The following is a 21,329-nucleotide window of genomic DNA, read 5'->3' as shown; positions in this document are numbered from 1 at the left end:
GGTGGAAAGCTGACTCAGCTTTTCTTTATATACAGCATAAACTGATGTCTGTAAACCAATACAAGCTTCATAGTACCCATCAGGTATCCAGCTCACTACCCAATCATCCAGACTTGACTTCCCCAGTTTAGCTGTAAGGATGCTCTGGGAGAGGGTGTCGTGCTGAGATCATGACATCAACTGCTCTACTATCATCTATCCACCTGGCTCTGTCCTCATAAAAGGCTATCAGGTTGGTTAAACGTGACTTCCCCTTGGTAAAACCATGCTGATTGTCTCCCTTCTTTATGTGCCTAGAGACAGTGCCAAGGATAAACTGCTCCATCACCTTTCCAGGGATGGAGGTAAAGCTGACCAATCTGTAATTACCTGGATCCTCCTTCTTGCCCTTTTTGAAGACTGGAATGACATTTGCTTTCTTCCAGTCCTCAGGCACCTCTCCCATTCTCCACAGCTTACCAAGGATGACAGGGAGTGGCCTATCAACAACTTTCGCCAGCTCCCTCAGCACCCATAAGTACATCTAACCCCGTCCTCATCAACCAAGGCAAAGCTGTCCTTTATCCTGACTTCCTTTGGGGCCACAGGAGTCTCCTGAGGAAAGTCTCCAGCAGAATAGACAAGGAAAGTATTCAGCAGCTTTGCCATCATTTCATTCTCTATCGCCAGGGCATGCAGCTGGGCCTACATCACCAATAGCCTTAGTTTTACCTGCAATGTATTTGAAGAAACTCTGTTTTCCTTAACCTCTTTTGCAAGGGTTAATTCCAAGGAGGTCTTAGCTTTCCTACCTGCCCCCCTGCATCCTCTGACAGCAGTCATATTCCTCCCTAGGGGCCAGCCCCTTCTTCCATGAGCTGTACACTCAGTACATTCTAGCTGCTCACTCATGTATAGAGTACTCCACCACCTCGCCTTGTTGACCTGTCATTCTTAAAAAGGACATAGCCATCCATGACCACATTCCAGTCATGTGAGCTGTCCCACCACCTCTCTGTAATTGTCACCAGACCATAACCCCTTGACCACACAGAGATTTTTAACTCCTGCTGTTTATTCCCTGTGCTGCCTGGATTGGTGTGCAGACAATGTCAGTGATGTCACAGTAGACCCCACTGCTCTGTCACCAGGAATACTCACAAGCTGGTATTTGTACAAATGCATTTTTATTTTTTTAACAGAACCAAAGAAAGGTTGAAAACAGACTATAGAATACATTGCTTTATAAACACAGTTTCATAGTGGTAAAACATTTCTAAGAGACATTCATGGCATTTTTCAAATTTTTGCTGCATTTAGGTCTGAAGACCAATAGCTTTTGAAAAAGTAGCGATTGCATAAGGTGGACAAGAATCTGAGCATCTACAAAACACTTGAGAACTTAGAGTAAACATTCTGGAAGAGTATCAAAGGCAACCATGATTCATAACTTTCCTGCAAACATTCCTCAAACAAAAACTGATCTTTGGCATACAATTATGTATTAGAGGCATTTGTAATATTGCATTAATATCAATCAAGCAGCTAAATGGTGACACTAACAAACCAAAATCTCAGAGAAGCCTGAATTGGGAAGGAAGAAATGTGAGGAGCATTGAAAAGTAACATAGGAAGACTATTTAAAAAATCCCTTAAAATAACCCCTACCTATTCTGTGTTATTTACTATTAAATAGAAGTTACTACATTATGTTAAAGATCTGTTATAAACCAACCAAATGCAAGACATTCAGGTTAAGGCTCTGGTACCCCTTCTTTCCTTTTCCTGTAACTACCTGCAACAGGAAGAGAATATGAAGGGAAGATTGCAAGTACCATGTATTTCATAAACACCCAGACACAAGGAGTGAATTAAAGATTAACATGTTTTCTCTTGCTAAGGTCAGTTTGAGGCAGGTGTCTTACAATCAATTTCACTTCCCTTTTTAGATAACAGTGCAATGCAGGGGAGGAGGGGACAAAGTCCAAGTGTTGCAGCTAGGTAAAGGACAGTTGACTATTCTGTCTCTTCCTTTGAGCTGTTAAGATTGAGCAGTTTTTCAACAAGGGCACTTCAGTTAAAAGGTGGCTTGATCATGCAACCAAATTAAGAGGGCATCGTGAGGTCAATGCTGATCTAGGCAGAAGTCTGCAAGTGTTCCTTGCAGATGTACAGAGCTTCATTCTAAAACAGTAATTCTCCTGTCACTGTGAAAAGAAACTATGCCAGCAAATAAATAAACGTGTACATCAGCATACATATATCTACGAAGGCATGTTCAGTTATGGAAGGACAAAAGCATTCCAATTCTGTTGTAGTAACTGGGGGGGAGGGCAGGGCAGCAGATTCTGGGTTGGTATTTTTTGTTGTCATTCTGGGCAGGGGGAGTTAATCCTGGTATTCCTCTTGTACTGTACTGAAATACTTTGCAGTGAATGTTAGTGGCACAGTGTTGAGAGCTTGAGCCTTATGTCTGGAGACCTTAAATCATGGAACTCTTTTAATCTTGCTCAATTCAGTAATGTATTGAGCTAAAAAATCCTGCTTCTCTTAAGCTAGTTGCATGTCCAGGACCAGAAAGTGTCTCATGCTTCCCTTTTGAAAAATCAGTTGAGCGCACACAGTTATTCTTTTCTGCCTCTTCCCTTCATTTAATGTTATTCCAACCACTCAAGGTAGAAATTAGAGCAATTTTCAGTTGAAAAAGAACTTTTGCCTCACTGCCCGTGTCTCCAACAAGGCACAAGCTTTTTGGAACCCATGGACTTCAGGGACCTGAAATCTTTTATAGGTAGTCTGATGGCTGCCAGCGAGCAGTTGTTCCTAATGCTAAACATACTGGGACATTTTTGCTGGTTTTGAAATCTCAAAAATCTCTTTTCAGGTTCTAGTTTTTGTTGGAAGTAGAGTTGCCAGGCAAAAGTCAAAAGCAAAAAGTATCTTTTCAGACATGGAATTTTAATCTTCAGTTTACCACTGCTCTGCTGCCCTCCTCCCCACCTTAGTTAAACCCCACACCACCCATCACTTCTGCATGGTTTAAGAACAGCTGGCTGAAATCCTCTTGGAAAGTTTAATGTCCCTAATAAACTGCCAACTAACCAATAGTGTCCTAGACTCTCAACACAAGCTTAAAGTGAAGTCCATGTTTTATATCACATAGAAACTTCTGCAATACACAGTGCATAAATGAAATGTGCTTCTGGGAATACAGAATTCATGAAGAGAATCTCAAAAAGGATACAAAAAAGGATAGGAACTGTCTACTGTCAGAACCAGCGTGAGGTGTTCAGTATCAAATGCGTTCCAAATACATTTGCAATGCATTCCCTTATAATTCATACCCTTAGAATGGGGCATTAACATAAGCTAATCTTATGATCCTGAATACAGCACCTTTTGTTGTTAATAGATCTCTTCTGTTTCCAAAACAAGGCATTTTATGTTACACAAAACAATACTTCTGTGGCAAGTGTTTACTGATACCATGGGGTCTTTCTGACCCACCGAAGAGTGAATCCAGCATCTGTTCTTATCTTAATGGATGCTGCTTCAGCTTCTCTCACAGTTTCCTTCACAGACTGCATGAGATTTTGGGCATTGTGGACCAACATCTCCGTTGCCTGTCATGAAAAAGAAAAGTTTCAAGTATATTATTAAATAACCACATTCAGGACAGCAGTATGGAAATTCTTTGTGCATGAGGACTTAAAAGCTTTAAGTCTCAAAATAGAATAATTCTCTCAAGCAAAACCTTAGGATTCCAACTGAAAATATGTTTGATGATCTCTGGAAGACATTTCTAATCCCAAGAATTCTGTAATTTGGAAGCTAATAGCATTGCAAGAACATTGATGTTGCTGGAGAATAAATACGTTTGCCTCATCCCACCAGAGGGCAGTGCTACTCCTTCGATGTCAGAGCAGCAGCACATGCAAGAGCCAGTTCTATCCTAAGTGTGCTTTTTACTATTTACTACTTGTCAGTCAAGGAGATTAACAAGTTGTTCATATAAAAACGTAGAGGAATTTTTGTGCTTGGGAAGGATTGATGTCCCTCTGTTAAACAGTAGCTTTTGAGCCAGAAACCAAGGTGCTATACTAAAATGATCTTCACTATACAAGGAGCTGAGGTAAGCTTCCAAACATTGAGTTCCCAGAAGAGAGGTGGTATTACATGTTGCATATTTCTCTCCATCAACCCAATCGACAATTCCACACTCTCTCTCACCTGTTCTGACTCTTCATCGCTGATATTGGTTCTGCCCAGCATGGTAGCTTTGACAGTGGAGAGAATTTTCAGTTGCGTACTGATGGTTGGGATTCGCTCACAAACCTAAGGGATGTGGATAAAAAACACTTCACATTGTAAACTCAGCCAGTACATTACCTACTGCATTTTTCAGATAAAACTTCTTGATTTTGTTTTTCTATTAGCTAAGGAATAAGCACAGCTCTCCATCTTATAACCTTCAAGACTCTGACACAGGTTGGCAGGATACTTGAATCTTGCTTTGGGAATCTCCGGGATAGTGTCATTTTTCCTTTACTTCACATATTCCTCGGGGGCCTGCTTGATTAGGAATGGGATAACTTACATTTGGCTGAGACTAAAAAAAACTAATGAGTGTTGTATTTCTGCTATTATTTGATACAAAGGAACAAGTAGAAGAAATACAGAGCCATGCAGGCTCAGGACAGATCAGTGTTCATAGCACAGCAATTTTTCAAAACCTGTTTGGACACTAGCATCTTCCTCTCACCTGTAAATAAACCTATCCTTTACAAACATACGGCTATGGGATCTAAAAACAGACAGAGAACTTGACAATGCTTTTTAAGCCAATGCAAGATACATATAACTCATGGCCACAACTCCTGTGCTCGCTCACAGTAAGAGAGGGGAATTAAAAAACCCCACACACCACAGAGCAACCAACCATCCAAGAACCAAACCCAGCCTTTACCAGTTAAATCATTACCTGCAAGAGGTTTGTTCTAATGCGCTTGTCAGTGCACTGCTTTGCCACCTCTTTGGCCAATCGAGTGACTTCATCTGATGCCTTGGCAATATCCTTTGCACACTGAATAAGAGCACGCTTGTTTCCACTACCTCCTCTCACCAGGCGTGACATCTCTGCCATTAGCAGAGCCATTCGTTTAGCAGCAGCAATGATGTCATTACCCTGAGGGGAACAACGCAAGTTAGTGTTTGTGTCACGACAGAAACTTCATAAAAGTCATGACTGAATGTCAGTCTATATGTTGGTAGGAACCCTTTCCAGAAGTTACAGGTGAAAGAATCGTTTGTGAACACAGAAGAGGTTTCTTCAAGGAACAGGGGAGATCTGTACTAATCATATGTTTCTAATATTTTTCTTCTTAATATTCAGGAAAAAACTTCACTTCAAAACTGGAAAAGAAGTGGCAAAGTGTTAGTTTATCCATGGAATTCTATTTACTGCTCCACTGGCTAGGTTTAAGACAAAACGTTATTAGCATGTGAAATTCTAGATTTCCCCAAAAAGGCTTTTTCTGAATTAAGATGTGCGCTGCATAGCTTGGTAAACCAAACAGCACTAAGTTAAACAATACAGTCACAACAGTTGAGCATAAAATTTTCAGTGGCATCTGAAACTGAAGTTGTTAAGGCCTCAGCTATTCTGCTATAATGCCAGAGAATGAATAGAAGAGAATCCAAGTCTTGCTTTTTGACAAAATCTCCCCCTTTAAAATAAAGCTTCCAGGAGAGAATATGATAGTTCAAAAGATAATCTAATGTTGTTTCTTACATTAAAATTTATGTTTCTTGTACATCAAAATGACAGAGTAACATTTTGGAGAAATATTTGAAAAATGTGAATTAAGCATGACCACAGCAGAACCATTTCTTATACGCTGTTCCAGAGAGAAACCTAGTGCAACAAAAATCAGACCTAGATGATCAACTGTTAGTATATTTACATTCACCCTTGTAGACAAAATTGTTAGACCAAAGTGAAGTATGTGGTGCCATGAAACATTCCCGTTATGTGGGTGAGGTATTAGAGTGAGTTTCAGTATGAGCACACCCCTTCCTTGGTGTAGTCCACAATTAATGACTAATGAAGTTCAGAGTGAAGACTAGACGGTGAGAATCCAGCTTTGCAAATACTATTCTCTATCCCTGTGCACACTTTTGTGGCTCACTACTAGCAAATTCCAGAACAACTCTCAGATTTTTCCAGATACAGATGACGAAAAGCTGAACTGTTAATTACCGTGACCTAATAACTACACAGTTTGCTAGTATAACCAGTTAGGATGCCAGTGACATAACACAAGGTATTTCCATGTTTTCACGTAGGAGGAGCAAGAAATTAGGGCCAGTGTCATTTACGAAGCTCTCTAACAAGTTATCCAAGCATCAGAATCTGAAAAGGATAAGAAGAGTTTTAAAGCCCTTTATTAAAATGGTTTAGTATATCTATGTAAAAATATGCACACAAATGTACACAGACACACACCCCCCTATGCTTTGTTTATTATAGGGCACCAACCCTGCTTTTTGCAGCATGCTACAGAGTGACCAGTCTTGCAAACATTTGTGCTTAGACAGAAGAGACAGGCTACTTGTGAATGAACCCCACAGTAAGATTTCCACTGGTTTCATATCAGCATAACCTCAGCAGCTAACAGCATTCAGTGCAGGTTCTTAATAGAAGAATTTTCTCGAGACTAGCAGTTGCAGTACAGCCAAGCACAAGCCAGCAGTCAGTCCCCTTCAATAAACACTGCCATACAAAGCCATTCCTCATCGGGAGGTATGTTAATTGATGGCATCAATGGCGGCAAAGAACAATAGACATGTTAAATGACTTATTGAATTCTGTATACTCTGCTGTGTCTGGAAATCATTAAGAAACCATTACCCATGGCTTCCCAGGTAGCTCAAAAGAATGTGGCAGGAAGGAAGGTAACTCCTACTACAATTTGAAAACTGCTATAGGAGAGAAGAACAGGCAGACACAAAGGGAGAGGAAGCCTTTGAAGATTAATAAGTGACCCAACTCAAGCTTCAATCCCCACTGACAAACAGATCTAGCAAAGTTGTGAAGCCAATCTCAGTCTTTAAAATTAAATGCAGACACAAGTACTTATTCATTCAGAATGGCAGGGCCCAGCAGGGTTCAAGAGTGATGCAAATGTGTCAGCATTCCAAATGGCTGGATGCACACGGATCAGTCCCCAGGGAGACTCAGGAGTACCTTACTGGACCACTTGGTTGCTTCTCGATGTAGAGACTGAGCAGCAGCCAGAATGGGCTGGTTAACGGGCTGATTGGTTGGCATTAACAGCAGCTCAGGCTCGTAATCATCTTCAATGTCATAGGGGAGAGTGAATTCAACATCTGCATGATCCTCCTCATCTATAGCTACACCAGCCTCAGCCGCTTCATTAATCACAGTCACATCAGGCTTTGCAGGTGGCAGCAAGGGTGGAGAAATGGGATAGTTAGCACAAGAAGCAATATTTGGTAGAAGAGCATGAGCTGAGCCTGGTTTAGTGACCAAAACATCCTGTTGGTCTCTCAGGATCTGACAAGCCAGCTCTAGGATCAGGTAAAAGGGAGGAAGGGAAGGAATAAGAGATTAGCAGAAGGAAACAAACATTCCACCTGTGAATCAAAATATTAAGAAGTTGTAAGTCAAAGATGCAGCAACTTTCAACTGAGCTTACAGCTTGTACAAGTGTAGGCTGACTTGCAGAACAACATTTTTCTGGCAAGACAATGGTGAAATGAATGATTTTTTGGTTTCAATGAAAGGCATTTTGACTGCACAGAAGCAGGCAGAAGCAGCTGATGAGTGTGTTATTTGTGCAGATAGAAAGCTTTGTCTGGGAGTCCATTCACATACATGTGGTAAGAAGAGATAGCAGAAAAACCACTGACATTGCTTGATGTAGAATGGAAAAACAAAAGAACCGGGATGGAAGACCCTGTAGAAGTGAGTATTGAAGTACTGCAGATAACATGAAATAGAACAAGAAAAGGAGGTGATACTGGATGTTAGGAATGTGTATTACAGTTCTTTAAAAAGACTGAAACAGAATTAGTAGAGTAAGAATATTATGAAGCATATGAAATACTGTTTTGCCACAAGGTTGTACCCATTTCCTTCAAAAAAATAAAAAGATTCAAGCAAATATATTGTGTTAGAGTCAAACAGGAGAGGTAATAAATACAGGTATTTATACAGCATTATTTCAATACAAAAATATTTCAATACAAAAATATTCTGCCAATTTATTAACTATTTGTTTGAGTAAAGCCAAGTCTGAAAGAAGGCAAGCTATCCTTACCAAAACCTATGTATTTTCAACTGTGTTTTACTTAACATATGGCCTCTTAGAGAAAAAAAACACACACCACCACACACAAACAAAACAATCACATCATCTACACCAGCGAAAACACAACGACATTTTGGAAGAAATTTGTAACTTTTTATATACTGCCAAATCAACTCACTATCAAAAATCAACATCTATTTAGGTCCTAATTGAATGGCAGGTTTCCAAATATCCCTCATTTTCTGATTTATCCAATGAAGAGGAAAGGCAGGTAAAGCTAAAGCAATTGACAGCGTTCAATTTGTGTTCCATGAGAAAAATGGAATATATAAGCCCAAAACCCATTCTGTGGAATTTATGTGAAGAAAAAAATAAGCTATTTTAAATATTATAGGAACAAAGGATATTACAGAAACATTTTGAAGGATTAAACAGGTGTTCACCTCCTCTGGATGTGTAACACATGATAAAGTAACAGTAGACTAACTTAACTGGGGGGAGGGAGGAGCAGAAAACAGTTGACCCTCTGTTTGCTGTGCTTCAGTATGAGCAAGACCTTTTGTTTCTGTCTTTCCAGATCTAACCCATTTTCCTCAAACTCTCTTCCACCCAAGAGGTGACTTCAGAGACCCAGAAAATGTTTTTAAACCTTCTTCCCCTCAAATATGCCATCAGAATAACTGTACATTTATTGCTAAAATGGGACTGCTTAAAAAGAATGAGAAGGACATGTGTTAGGCTATCTTACTGGTTTGTTGGTCTCAAATTAAAGCAAGAGCAATGAAGAGTGTTTTATAATCTCAAGACACTAAGCCTAGAGATTTTTCATAATCAGCAAAGAGTTTTAATGTCTGCTGCTTGGCTTTGATAAATATTTCTATATATATTATGTAGGTAATAATATATATATATGTAGATTATTTCATATGCGTTATAGTAAAAGCATTTTACTACCTACTATGTGTTAAGTTACCTATTTGGGGATTCAAACATCAAAACACTTTGAGGAAGCTGAAATGTGGTGGAAGGAAGAAGTGGAGATTTTAAAAATCAAATTCTGGCCTTTCATTTGTACCTGTAGAAGCCTGAATCTCAGAAGTTCCTACTGAGCTGCTGCCAGAGAGAAAAACTGGCTTTGTAGGTGGAAAAAAGTTTGTGTTAGCATTTACAGGACTTAAAAATCCATGCTAGATTGTCTGAAATGGTAAGGAAATGAAGGATTTTGGCCTCAGTAACAAGTGTTACTGCAAAAAAAGAATGAGACCAGGCCATCTATGTATGGTCACTTCTCTGATCATAAATGTACTGGATTAACTGCAAAGTAGGCTTGCAGCTCTTTTCAGACTTAAAACAAAGCAGCTTATGATACCTGCAGGTGAATTCTGCAACATCCATACAGACTTTTCAGTCACTTAAAGAGTGTTCAACATCTTCATTAATGACCTACATGAAGGGACAGAGTGTACTATCACAAAGCTTGCTGATGATACAAAACTGGGAGAAGTGGCTGACACAGCAGAAGGCAGTGATGCCATTCAGTAAGATCTGGACAGTGAGGAGAGTTGAGTAGAGGCAAACCTCATGAAGTTCAACCAGGGCAAGTGTTAGAGTCCTGCACCTGAGGAGGAATAACCCCATGCATCAGCACAGGTTAGGGGTTGATCTATTGGAAAGCAGCTCTGCAGAGAAGGACCTGGGAATCCTGGTGGACAACAATTTAACCATGGCCCAGCCAGGCAACCTTATGGTGAAGGCGGCCAACAGTATTCTGTGGTGCATTAAGAAATGTGCATGCAGTAGGTTGAGGGAAGTTATCTTGCCCCTCCCATCTGCCCTACTAAAGTCACATCCGGAGGGCTATCTACAATTATGGACTGCCCAGTTCAAGAGAGAAGGGTGACTACTGGACACTAAGCAATGGCAGGCTATGAGGATGATTAGGAGACTAGAGTATCCCTCATACAAGGAGAGGCTGAAAGCTGGGGCTCTTTAGCCTGGAGAAGAGAAGACTGAAAGGGATTCTTATCAACACTTATAAATAACTAAAGGGCAAGGACCAAGAGGATGAGGCTGGGCTCTTTTCATTGGTGCCCAGTAATAGGACAAAGGGCAATGGGTATAAACCAGAACACAGGAGGTTTCACTTGAACTTAAACTATAACTTTTCCTTTGAGGGTGACAGAGCACTGGAACAGGCTGCCCAGAGAGATTGTCATCCTAGAAAGGCCTATGTGTTAATAGCTCTCTAGGCAATATTAGCATCAAGGACCACAAAACAGCTTAGCATACAAGGCATATTTGTGTTCACAGAGGTACACTAATAAAGTATTAGAGCAATTCCAAATATTAGAACAGTTGACTCAGTCTGACTGTGACCTTGAAGGAGTTTCCAATTCCTCCTACTGCAGTGTTTTTACTGTTGTCTATAAAAGTTCTCTGTTTTTGAGATAACTGACTCTGGACCAAATGCTGAGCCAAAAAAGGATTAAACAAAGTCAAATTCTGTTTTCTCACCACTTCTTACCTTACTAGACCATTTCCGGGCTTCATCGTGCAACTGCCTAGCAGCCATCATCATGGGTTGATTAATAGCTTCCCCTGCTTTCTGTTCTGGGAACTCTTCATCCTTTTCTTCAGGTGGTGGTGGTCTGGGCGGGGGAACCTCACCTTCTGGCAGTGGTGGTTTTGGAGGAGCAAGCTCATCAGTCAACTGAAAAAGGCAAAAACTTTATTCAGCACAGTGAAACAGTACATGTGTTGAGTTAAGCGTGGTGTCACAGCAAGGCGTGATTTCACCACCTCGTGCCTTTTTCCATTTTCTCAAGTACACTCTGTTAGAAGTGCCACCACGTTTTCACCTCTTGTTTTGGAAGATGCATCGGTGTGGTTTAGAATTAAGACTACTTACATGCATGCCACATCATGCATTTTATTTCTAAGGAATAAAGATATACCCAAGTAATTTCAGTGCATGATCCACAACTGTGTTTTGTATTACAAACTAAGGCTGCACTTACATGAAGGTGCTCAAGGTCAGGAGGAGGAGGGGGAAAATCTGGCTCCTGAGGCTGGAAAGCTTCTCTGACTTTGGCCACAGCTCCCAGAATTCTGTATCCAGAATCCAAGAAACTCTTCTGCAAACCTGAAGAAAAATCCCATTACCAGTTTAACAGCATTCTGTAATATTTAGAAGAGCAACACTACCCAAAAGTTATTTCTATGACATACTGTGCTGACTACACTTTTAAATATTAAAAAGACAAAAAAGTTCAAAGACTACCAAAACTTTTGCAGTGGATTTATGCTTGAAATGTTAGCATAATATGCAACACAAAATAACCTAGCTTGAGTGTTGAGAAACAGTCACTCTCTCAACAGCCAAAGTAATTCCCAAAACAGCTTTGGGAATGAAAGAAATCGTGTGATGTTCTCCTACATGAAGTAGTACTACTGATAACCAGCAACAAATACATCTAGTAAAGTGTATGAAATCACACAGTGAACTAAAATGCTGAACTTTTTTTTCTGTTGTTGAATGTGCCAAAGGTCTGTGGTTGCATTTTAGAAGAGCAGGATTCAGCAGTTCCATGTGGCAACCTTCATTTCAACATTCTGGGATTCAAGTGTACACAATACTTGCATAAGAGGACACACAGCTATACAAGACAAAGTGAGCACTACTTCAGCCAGTGAAAAATACATTTGAAATCGGCTAACTGAATTCTTACCAGGATCAGAAATGTTTCCTGCCACGGCCTTAGCATCCATTACCATCGGTGATATAGTTTTGCTGAGCTCATCAGAGGCTGCTTTCACAGCCTCACGAAATTTAGGGTCTTCTGAATTTTCAACCTCTCTTTTTGCTACCAGCAGGATGCGGTTTGCTCGCCTAGCTATGCTGGTAGCACCAGCTACAAGCATCTGAGGCTGAACGTTGGCCATTGCAACTTTACATTTATCAAGATCTTTTTTAATAGCCTCTTCCGAAGCATCCAACAGAGATTTAGTATCAATAGCTTCATCCACCAACCCTAGAATAAAAGTAAAACACATCAGTATTCCAGGAACATCTGGTATTCCACAGACTGTTCAGAACCAGGGAAGTAGGCATTTTCAAACTGGAGGATGGAGAGGGACAGAAGGGGGCATGGAAATCAGACTGAATGTACTACTGAAGTTTCACTTCCAATTATGTGGCACCTCCATCACAGTAACTATAGTCAAGCTGTTTCCCACTAACAATATCACCAACTCTTACTCATCTACCATAGTATGTTGCATGAGTCAAGGACTGGCTCACATAATATATGCACTGCACTGAGTCTCTTCCTCCCACCAAATTTCTGTAAGCATATTCAGTACTTTCTGTACCTCTCTTATTCATTCAACAGGAAATATCCCTCTGGCTGTGCTTTTGCAGGAGTGTGATATATAGTGACAAGGGAGTAAGATTTAAAATACCCATGATTTAATTATAGGGATGAAGAAAGAGGTAGTATACAGTCAGGAGATTAACAGACCAGTGCAAAGAATCGGCAGTTTGGAAAGACAGCAGCATTTAAGAGTCTCAGCAAGGTTAGTAGATCAGTAGCCATGTTTTATTCACTGCTGTCATCAAGCTGACAGATTATTCTGAACATGTTTTCTTATCCCCACTTAATTATCTGTCCTCGTTCAACATGTCAAGATTAGGCAGACAAAACCTCAAGTTGCTACACTGATATACTGCTCGAATAGCAATTGCCAGAAATACTATCCTGACTTTTCCACATAAGAACTAAAGCCAAATGTGTTTCCCTGAAGCTCAGAATTAACACACATGAAGCAATTCATACTCTACCTGTCATTTTTTCAACATTATCAATCCATTGGTTTTTCATGGTCTCAAAATGTTCATAAGCAGCCTGATTGCCAGGATTTCTCAGGAGGATACGAGCAGCTGATACTACCTGTCAACAGAAAACATTTGTAGTTACAGAAGTATCAGTACCTCATGACAACATCTTAATTTGTTGGTTTTGGGTTTTTTTTTCAGGAATAGATCTGTAGCTCCTTATCTGGAACACCATTCCGTTAATTTTAGTTCAGCATCTAGCTACCTGAAGATTTAACAACGCTTCTGGAATTTGTTGACATGCACTTTTTTTGCCTCAAAATTGCTAATACAATCTTAAAAGCACTTCCTGAAAGCAGTATGGTATAACACTTATTCCACCACCAAAATTTTAGATGGAAGTGTAGATGGAATTATGGAGCATTTTTTCCCCTTACATATTTTACTGAAGCTCAAGTAATTTTGTTTCAAGGATCACAGTATATATCTGGTTGGAAGAGACCTCAAAGATCATCCAGTCCAACCCTTGACCCAGCACTGAAAGGTCAACACTAGACCATGTCCCTAAATGCCAGCTCCACATGCTGCTTGAACAGCCCCCCTAAAGATGGTGACTCCACCACTATCCTGGGTAGACAATGCCAGTATTTGCTAACCCTTTCAGTGAAGAAGTATTTCCTAACATGCAGCCTAAACCTCCCAAGGCACAGCCTAAAACCATTTCTTCTAGCCCTGTCACTTGTCATCAAGAAGAGGCTGTCCCCACTCCTTGCTCCAGCCCCACTTCATGTAGATGTAGAGTGTGTTAGTGTTTCCCCCTCAGCCTCCTCTTCTCTAAACTGAGCAACCCCAGCTCCCTCAGACATTCCTTATAGGTCATGTGGTCCAAGATAAGTCACCGACATCTCTGTCCAAAATCTGCAGAGTAAGATTTGCCATTTGATCAGCTTATTCTACTTGTTATCTCACACACAAAATATTTGCCACTCTCATTTTAAGTGTCAACGCTATGTTCCTTGCTGGTATTAACATCTTTCTCTGAGAACAGAAGCAACAGAAGTTGTCTCCAGCCCTCCATGTAGTCTTTTGAGACTAGGGAAGCAAACCTGTGGAGTGAGTTCCCTTGCTGACTTCACTGTTGCCTGAATGCCCTCCACAGTAGTTTTATTCGCAGTCCCAACTGCAGCTGCTTTTTCTGCTGTAGCTCCCAGTTTAGCAGCATGGTTTTCGAAGTTTGCTGCTCTTTCATCAAACACCTAGTTATCAGAAAAGACAAGCCATTAAAAAAGCCTAAATTCCCTCACAGAATACACAATTTCTTCTAAGTGTCAAATACCAGAGACACCTTCAAAACATCCAAAGTTAATTCATCTCCCCTGAGGACACAAAAGTTTAAAGATTAAAAAAATTAAAATGGCTTCAAGATTACTGGATTTTCTTACAACTCATCTGGGCAACAAAGGATACTACCACACTATTTTTGAGGTGTTAAATATGCTAATTCATGATGACAACTACTGTAAAAAAAAAAGAAATAGTGCATTAAAAACTGTTTTAGGTAATAGAGGTTACTCTTGGATTATGGGTGTGAAGATAAACTACATTCGGAAGATAAATACAAAATTTTACCCTAAAAATTGAAGCTTTACATAAGAATAAAATTTCTTCCTTCTACAATCCTTAGTTACTCAAGGAACTGAATACTCTGACAAGAAGTTATACTGTCAAAAAGCTGAATTCCCCAAAGCCTTGGGAATCATTTTTGTTGTGTTAAATCATGTAGACAAAGCTGTCAGTCAGAGGTTTTAGATACTTCATATCTAGCCAGCAGCTTAGAAGCACTGGAAACTATATCTAGCACAAGAACAGGTGGAATCTCTTGATCAGTATTGGCATGAATTTCACTGTTTTAATCATCATTATGTTGAGATACACAGTACAACAACTAGTGTGCCAGTGATCTTTGCACAAGATCTTTTAGCATGCTGAAGGCAACACAGTATGAACATCACAGGAGAAGACTTTGCCATTTCTTGAGGTCAGGGACAATACAGTTTCCTGGCATGTACAGCACACTTTGCAAGAGTCCAGACAGATTTACATGACAAGGCTGTGAAACTTAACCTTAATAAAAAAGATACAGATTAATTTCCCAAAATATCAGTTCAGGTAAAATAAAACAGTAACTCAACTTCCACATGGGAAAAAGACCACCTGGGTATACTTGCCTCATCTCTATTGGGAGCATCAGAGGGAGCAGTGGCTGCTACTGCTAACAGTTTAATAGGAGTTGTAGTATCACTGAACACATCAGAAACCTCCTGGGTCATCGCCTCTTGCATCCGTGCTTTAAGATCCTTAAAAAAATAAAGAAGCAAAAATATTAGCATATGGTACAACAGTATTGAGCTTGTAGGGATTCAAATCCCATAAACCTCTTCTTCCAAAGAAAGCCCAATACAATGCCATTTAAGATGAAATGATCTTAAAAGCATGATCAATTAATCGCTTTTTACATAGTTTGAAATACAAGAAGCTTACATACCAGTCCCTGAAGCAGCATCAGAAGCTATGAACAGCACAATTTGAAACCTCACCCTCTGAATTTGCAATACTAACAGACAGTTTCCTTTTAAAATGAGACCTACCGAACGTTTGGTTCAAGCATCTCAACTCAGCCAGCAGATTTATTTTTTTACTGTGCTTTTGTTTTCATTGATGCCCCATACATACAAGCAACTTAGCTTGGGAGTGCAAATAGTTCAGCACGCGATGTGTTTCACTGTACAAGAGCATATTTTCACCTTTAGTGAGTCCTGAAGCTGAGCAGCAATTGCCCTGGCTTGAGGAGACTCTCCCTCCCCTCTTGCTGCAAGGTCAGCTAGCTGAGCAGCCAGTTGGTCAACACGGTCACATTTGGCAAGCAGGTCTTGACGATAAGGTCCCATCATGACATTGGCCAAACGACGACCTTCTGCAACCAGACCCCGAATTGCTGCCTGGCCTACAGTCAAGGAAGTGATATTACATTAAGATACAGTGGAACAAAAAACTGAAAGCATAAATCAGGTGCACAATTTAGTGGTACTTCAGATTTCAACTCTCTAGGTAGTAGAGCAGATCATCTGCAGCTTATCATGGTGTAAAAGGAATTAACTCTTACCAGTTTCTTTTTGCTTAGTACAGTAACTCCAGCTTGAGATGCATCCTTTTTAACTAGTCTGGCAAATTTAACCATAACAGCTATCAAGTAGTCCTACATAACTAGTCTAGTCACTCCAATAGAAAGCACTTGCAGATTCACAGTGCTGCAATCAATTTCCACATCATCGCAAGTCATTAGAAGACAAAAAGGAAGAGGGAGGAAAAAGCCAAGAAGAAAACAAAAGAAAAAGCACAATGTCCTCTCCCAGGACTCCACAAGCGATGGGTGAGAAGCATCAAGTGTCCAGGATGTGCCTGCACAGTGTGTCAAGAGTTTTTCTGTTGAAAATGGATTATAGTGTGGATGATATCTTTCTTGCATTCACAGAAGCTTCCCATTCTTTCATACGAATCTGTTCTTTCAAAAACACAATAGTAATCTTTTCTTTCTTTGAAGTCATTTTAATCTGACTAATGCAAACTCATGATTAAGTACAGAATTACTTAGAATGAAATCACAGGTCCTGGACTATACACGAATCATTCAGCACTGCCACCATCATTTTAGATGCTGTTTTTTAATTGTACTTGGTTGGCTGCACTTAAGCAGAACGCTTCATACATCCATTCAGTAGTTCAATACTTCTTACCTAGTCTGTATCTGGCAGTTAAAGACTTCAGCCAGTACTCAGCTATTCATAACTTAAAATGGCTGCATGTAAATATTTGTAGCAGCTAACACTACTGAAGTGGCTTATATTTTTAACAGAATAAAACATAGAACCTGCCTCACAACTTTGAAGTTCAGTTTGTGTTGAAGCACTACTGAGATTACTGCAAACAGAGTTATTTGTGACATGATCTTTACTATTGCAGAGAACACTGTAGTATTTTCACATTATTGTGGCACTGAAAATATCAGGTCCAAACTGCTGAAATAGGCATGGATCTATCTTTGTACGCTAATAAGAGCAAGGCGCACTCTAAAGTTCATCTGTTCTACAGCACACATTGTCCTCTGCTTCAAAGTTGTTCTTTTCAGAAGGTATAGAGAATCATAGCCCAGCTTGATTCAATATTGCAGCCAGGACTTGGCTATAAACCTCCAGCAATGAACTGTAGGTCTTCACATCAGTGAAGAGTTTCCATAAGCCTTCAGTGTCTCAGGAGTCGTTTCAGTCATAACAATTACTAACAAGTTTTATAATTTAACTGTGGGGCACAGCACACACAGAAACACTTACCTACTCCCCGATCAGCAACTGTAGGATTGTCTATCCACCTTTGAGCTTGCTCAATTTTGCCTTCCAAATGGACAGCTGCTTTAACTGGCCTAGTATTTGCTACAGCCCTGTTTGTTTTGGACTGTAAATTCTGAAGTGATGTAGCTATTTGCTTAGCCAGTGCACGGGCCTCAGGAGAATCACCTTTTCCCCTAAGGATTAAAAGAAAGTATAGTCATATGAAGATCTGTAACTAGCCCCACATTCAGCAGGAAGATACAATGAAAGGTACTACTACATTTTTAAAAAAGATCAAATTTGGCACTTGAGTCTCAGTAAATAACGTATATCCATCACCCATAAACCCACTCCTCACACTTCTCTACTGTTCAGCACAGCGTTGGAGCAAAGTATAGTACCATCATTGATAATACCAATGCATTATTTCCCATACTGATGGCTGTCTAATGAGCAACTGCAAAAATGTCACACAAATTACAAGCAGAAAAGTAAACAGCAAGAGATGCAAGGCCATAGATATACTTTAAAAGAGGGAGCACATTAAGATGCAAGAGCTACATCTCAATGAAAACTTGATTCAATTGTCTAACTAATGAAGCAAAAAAAAAAAATCATTTATCTGCACATTGAACAACACAGTTTCTGCAATAGCTGTTTCTCCACTTTGATTCTCAAGTGTCCTCTACAAAACTGACAGAAATAATAATTTCTGATAGTCTTATCTTAGTAGTTTGCAGTTACAACTCAGAACATTGACCCTAACTCAAGTGTCAGATAGTCCACCTTTCCACTGGTTTTTGCTAAGCAGTTTACTAAGTAATGACATTTGTTTATACAGACAGACTTATATTTCACATTATTTCATTCCTTTGAAGTGCTTTGACAATACAAGAGGGATAATTTTTGGCTTTGGTTTGCCTGTCAAATATTCCCTAGGCAGTAGGAAGAAAGTATTTTCTAGGCAATAAACTCTAGTTACTGTATTTTATAGTGCAAGTTGGGCTTTGGGATAAAAGTCATTAGGCTGAAACACTAAAAAGGATGCCATATATTTAACACTACATTTTTGTAAAGGATGTTAAAAAGTTACCTTCCTCCCACCTAGGAACTGAGCAATTGTTCACATTCTGTCTGTACTAAATGCAGGATAGAAATGTCCATTCCCAGTCCTTGGAGGAAAATATACTTCCCAATTAATCATCACATCAATATTCTGATTCTGTGCAGCACTTTGAACTACAAATGAAAGCAATTCAATAACTTAGCAGTGATAAAAATAATACATACTGTCGTCGCAATTCTGACAGCTTTGCTGTCAAAGCAGAGATTTCCCCCAGGGAACGAAGGATATCATCTCTCTCTTTAGGCTCTTCACATAATTCTGCAACTTTTCTTGCCTCAGCCATAATTCCTCGAATATGTTCTTCTCCTTCGTTGCCCCCATTCGGATCCGCAAGCCAATTCTTAGTGAAAAGTAGTTGTGTTTGAGCGAAGATAAGCAGTAATATTAACTCCATAGAGACTTTTAAACAAAAAGAATTACCAATACAGCTTTCAAAACTTTAACAGAAGATGCTTGTCAAAAGCATTTCCTGTTTATTTAATACCATGAAGTTTTTCTATTATCTAGCAGACTTTCCATTCTGAAAAAAAAAGATATTGAACTAGATGAAATCTACCCAAAGATTTTTACATTCTCTTCCTTCCAAACATTTCCCAACAGTAATTCCAGACAGAAAACTTAAATTATGGATTTGGAGACTCACAATTGGGCTTTCAGAAAAAAAAAAAAAAACAACAAAATTTAGGAGAGATTCTATTGTACACAGTGTAGCACCCTTACAGAGCTCCTCCTAAAAAGTCTTATTATCATTTCATTTGACATATATTATAGTCATGTATATGTATACATAATTATATACACATATTTAGATAAGGTATATATAGAAGGTTCATTACTTGGTGAATCATCACCACTGGGTAACAGACTGGCCACTGAGGGAGACTAAAGATGCAAAAAGAAAGGATGAACTAAAAGAAAAAGTAATTTCATTAACATTGTTTTGCTCTTGTCATGAATATGAAGTTCTAGATTCTGAACTTCATTCCCAAAGCAGAGCCCTAAGGCACAGCTCTGGTGCTAGCCACAAGTAAATCTGTGCAGTCTGAAACTTGCCCTTTTCTCTAATAAGGTCAGTCAGTTTATGTCCCAGTTTGGTGTGCTTCCTTGTTTTCATTTCATAACATTGATTTTTTTTTATTTTAGCAGTGCTATATAAATTCGGGGGGGGGGGGGGAAATCATGCAGCAAAAACGTCCACAACCAGTAAATTACCAAGCTGAAGTTTCTCTTTATAAAACCAAGTATCCCCTAACAAGTAATTGTGTTTTTTCTTGTGAACAACTGCAATAGTTCAGTAAAACAGCTCTAGCAGCAGTAATATAACCATGTTCTGAAGTGTTTATTAAATCTTTAACAGTACCTGGGCAGCATCAATCTTCTTAGCAATTGCCTGCTTTGAGTTTGTCATGGCCTCCAGTTTGCGGGCTGCATTCTCCACTTTTGCAGTGAGCAAATCCAGACCTTGTGACACCTGCTGTGCTTTCTGCATAGCCATGGGTGTAGCACCCTGTCCTCTGCCCAAAACAAAAAGAGCATCCCAGATTCAGCTCAGGATTGAATAAAGCTGTACTTCATTGAAGAGGTAGTAAAAACTGTTTATGAGCATCCCCAGCAATTACTGAAAGAGATTCAGTATTTAATGGGATGTAGTTTCCACCCCCCTCTGGGGAAACTCCAACTCAACAATTTCTGCTCATCATATTATATAGTTATTATTTCACATATTAATAGGTATTATTCTTATCAGAAGACATTGAAGTAAAAAATGCAAGATACAGCTACTGGGCTTCTCTCCTGCAGGTTAGTAATTGATACAACTGTGATCTCAGAAAAATCATTTTAGTAATACTAAGAAACTGTCCATTAAAAGTAGCAGACTTACCTAGCTCGGAGTTCAGCTAGTTGATCAGTCATCTGGCCCAGTGTTTTGCATGTCCCCAGAATCTCTCTGCGTTCTTTGCCAGCACACAGTTCCCCTGCTTTTCCAGCTTCATCAAGGATCTGCCTTATCGCTTGCTCACCAGCATCACCTAAAATGTAGAAACAGTTAGCAAAACAAACTAGACATTCCTTACCAGTTCCTGAGTAAACTGGTAGTTTCAAGTCCCACCACAAACTGCATCAGGTTCAGTCATGGAAATACATGTATCATGAACTCTAAGATACGCACCCAATGTAACAGCATTTCTGAAGCCATGAAGTATAGCCTTAATGTACATCATATGCCATCTATTTCAAGTAATTTAATCATTCTGTTATCATAGCTTAATTTCTATCAATACTTTATATGTAGAATCTGTAATTCAAACTGGGAAGGGAAAAAGCAACATGGCAAGACTCACGGAGACTTAACTTCAGCCAGTTGTAAGCCTGATTTGATTTTGGCTAAATAAGATGCAAGAGCAATATCCCTTTTACTTGAAACCCACCCTGATTCACCAAGTAACACAGTAAAATCTGCTTTGCAGTAAGGTCTATCATCAGTATAAGCAGCAGCTCCACAGACACTTAACAGGCCACTTCCTCTGAAACTTAAGCCAAAAGAGAGTTTTAAAAGTTGGAAGTCTTTCAGATAAGGTCTTTCACAATCCAAACGTCAAAGGCTTTTTCCTACCTTTCTTTGCTTTAAAGATACACACAAGGACAAAGCCTTTACATAAAGGTGACTCAAA

At 39.6% G+C, this 21,329-nt stretch overlaps 1 protein-coding gene across 2 annotated transcripts in view; it reads right to left on the bottom strand.

Annotated features, from left to right (window-relative positions):
* Positions 1–1,147: 1,147 nt before the first annotated feature.
* Positions 1,148–21,329, bottom strand: part of VCL (vinculin) — a 54,292-nt gene continuing 34,110 nt past the window's right edge. Inside the window, exons 8-22 of one of the 2 annotated variants that reach the window (XM_068139851.1) lie at positions 20,540–20,687; positions 20,018–20,171; positions 18,822–18,997; positions 17,535–17,725; positions 15,951–16,150; positions 15,375–15,503; positions 14,253–14,402; positions 13,153–13,261; positions 12,041–12,343; positions 11,330–11,454; positions 10,837–11,022; positions 7,226–7,435; positions 4,961–5,164; positions 4,210–4,314; positions 1,148–3,602 (exon numbers count right to left, since the gene is read on the bottom strand). In XM_068139851.1, the coding sequence (XP_067995952.1) occupies positions 3,456–3,602; positions 4,210–4,314; positions 4,961–5,164; positions 7,226–7,435; positions 10,837–11,022; positions 11,330–11,454; positions 12,041–12,343; positions 13,153–13,261; positions 14,253–14,402; positions 15,375–15,503; positions 15,951–16,150; positions 17,535–17,725; positions 18,822–18,997; positions 20,018–20,171; positions 20,540–20,687 (2,537 nt within the window). In that variant the 3' untranslated portion in view covers positions 1,148–3,455. The remainder of the gene's footprint in view (positions 3,603–4,209; positions 4,315–4,960; positions 5,165–7,225; positions 7,436–10,836; positions 11,023–11,329; positions 11,455–12,040; positions 12,344–13,152; positions 13,262–14,252; positions 14,403–15,374; positions 15,504–15,950; positions 16,151–17,534; positions 17,726–18,821; positions 18,998–20,017; positions 20,172–20,539; positions 20,688–21,329) is intronic. The other variant, XM_068139850.1, reaches the window with a different exon arrangement.

The sequence above is a fragment of the Melanerpes formicivorus genome, unplaced genomic scaffold (genome assembly GCF_026170545.1).
Source record: "Melanerpes formicivorus ecotype bairdi unplaced genomic scaffold, bMelFor1.0.p_v2 SCAF_6, whole genome shotgun sequence".
Taxonomy (NCBI): domain Eukaryota; kingdom Metazoa; phylum Chordata; class Aves; order Piciformes; family Picidae; genus Melanerpes; species Melanerpes formicivorus.
This window is presented reverse-complemented; position numbering and strand designations above follow the sequence as displayed.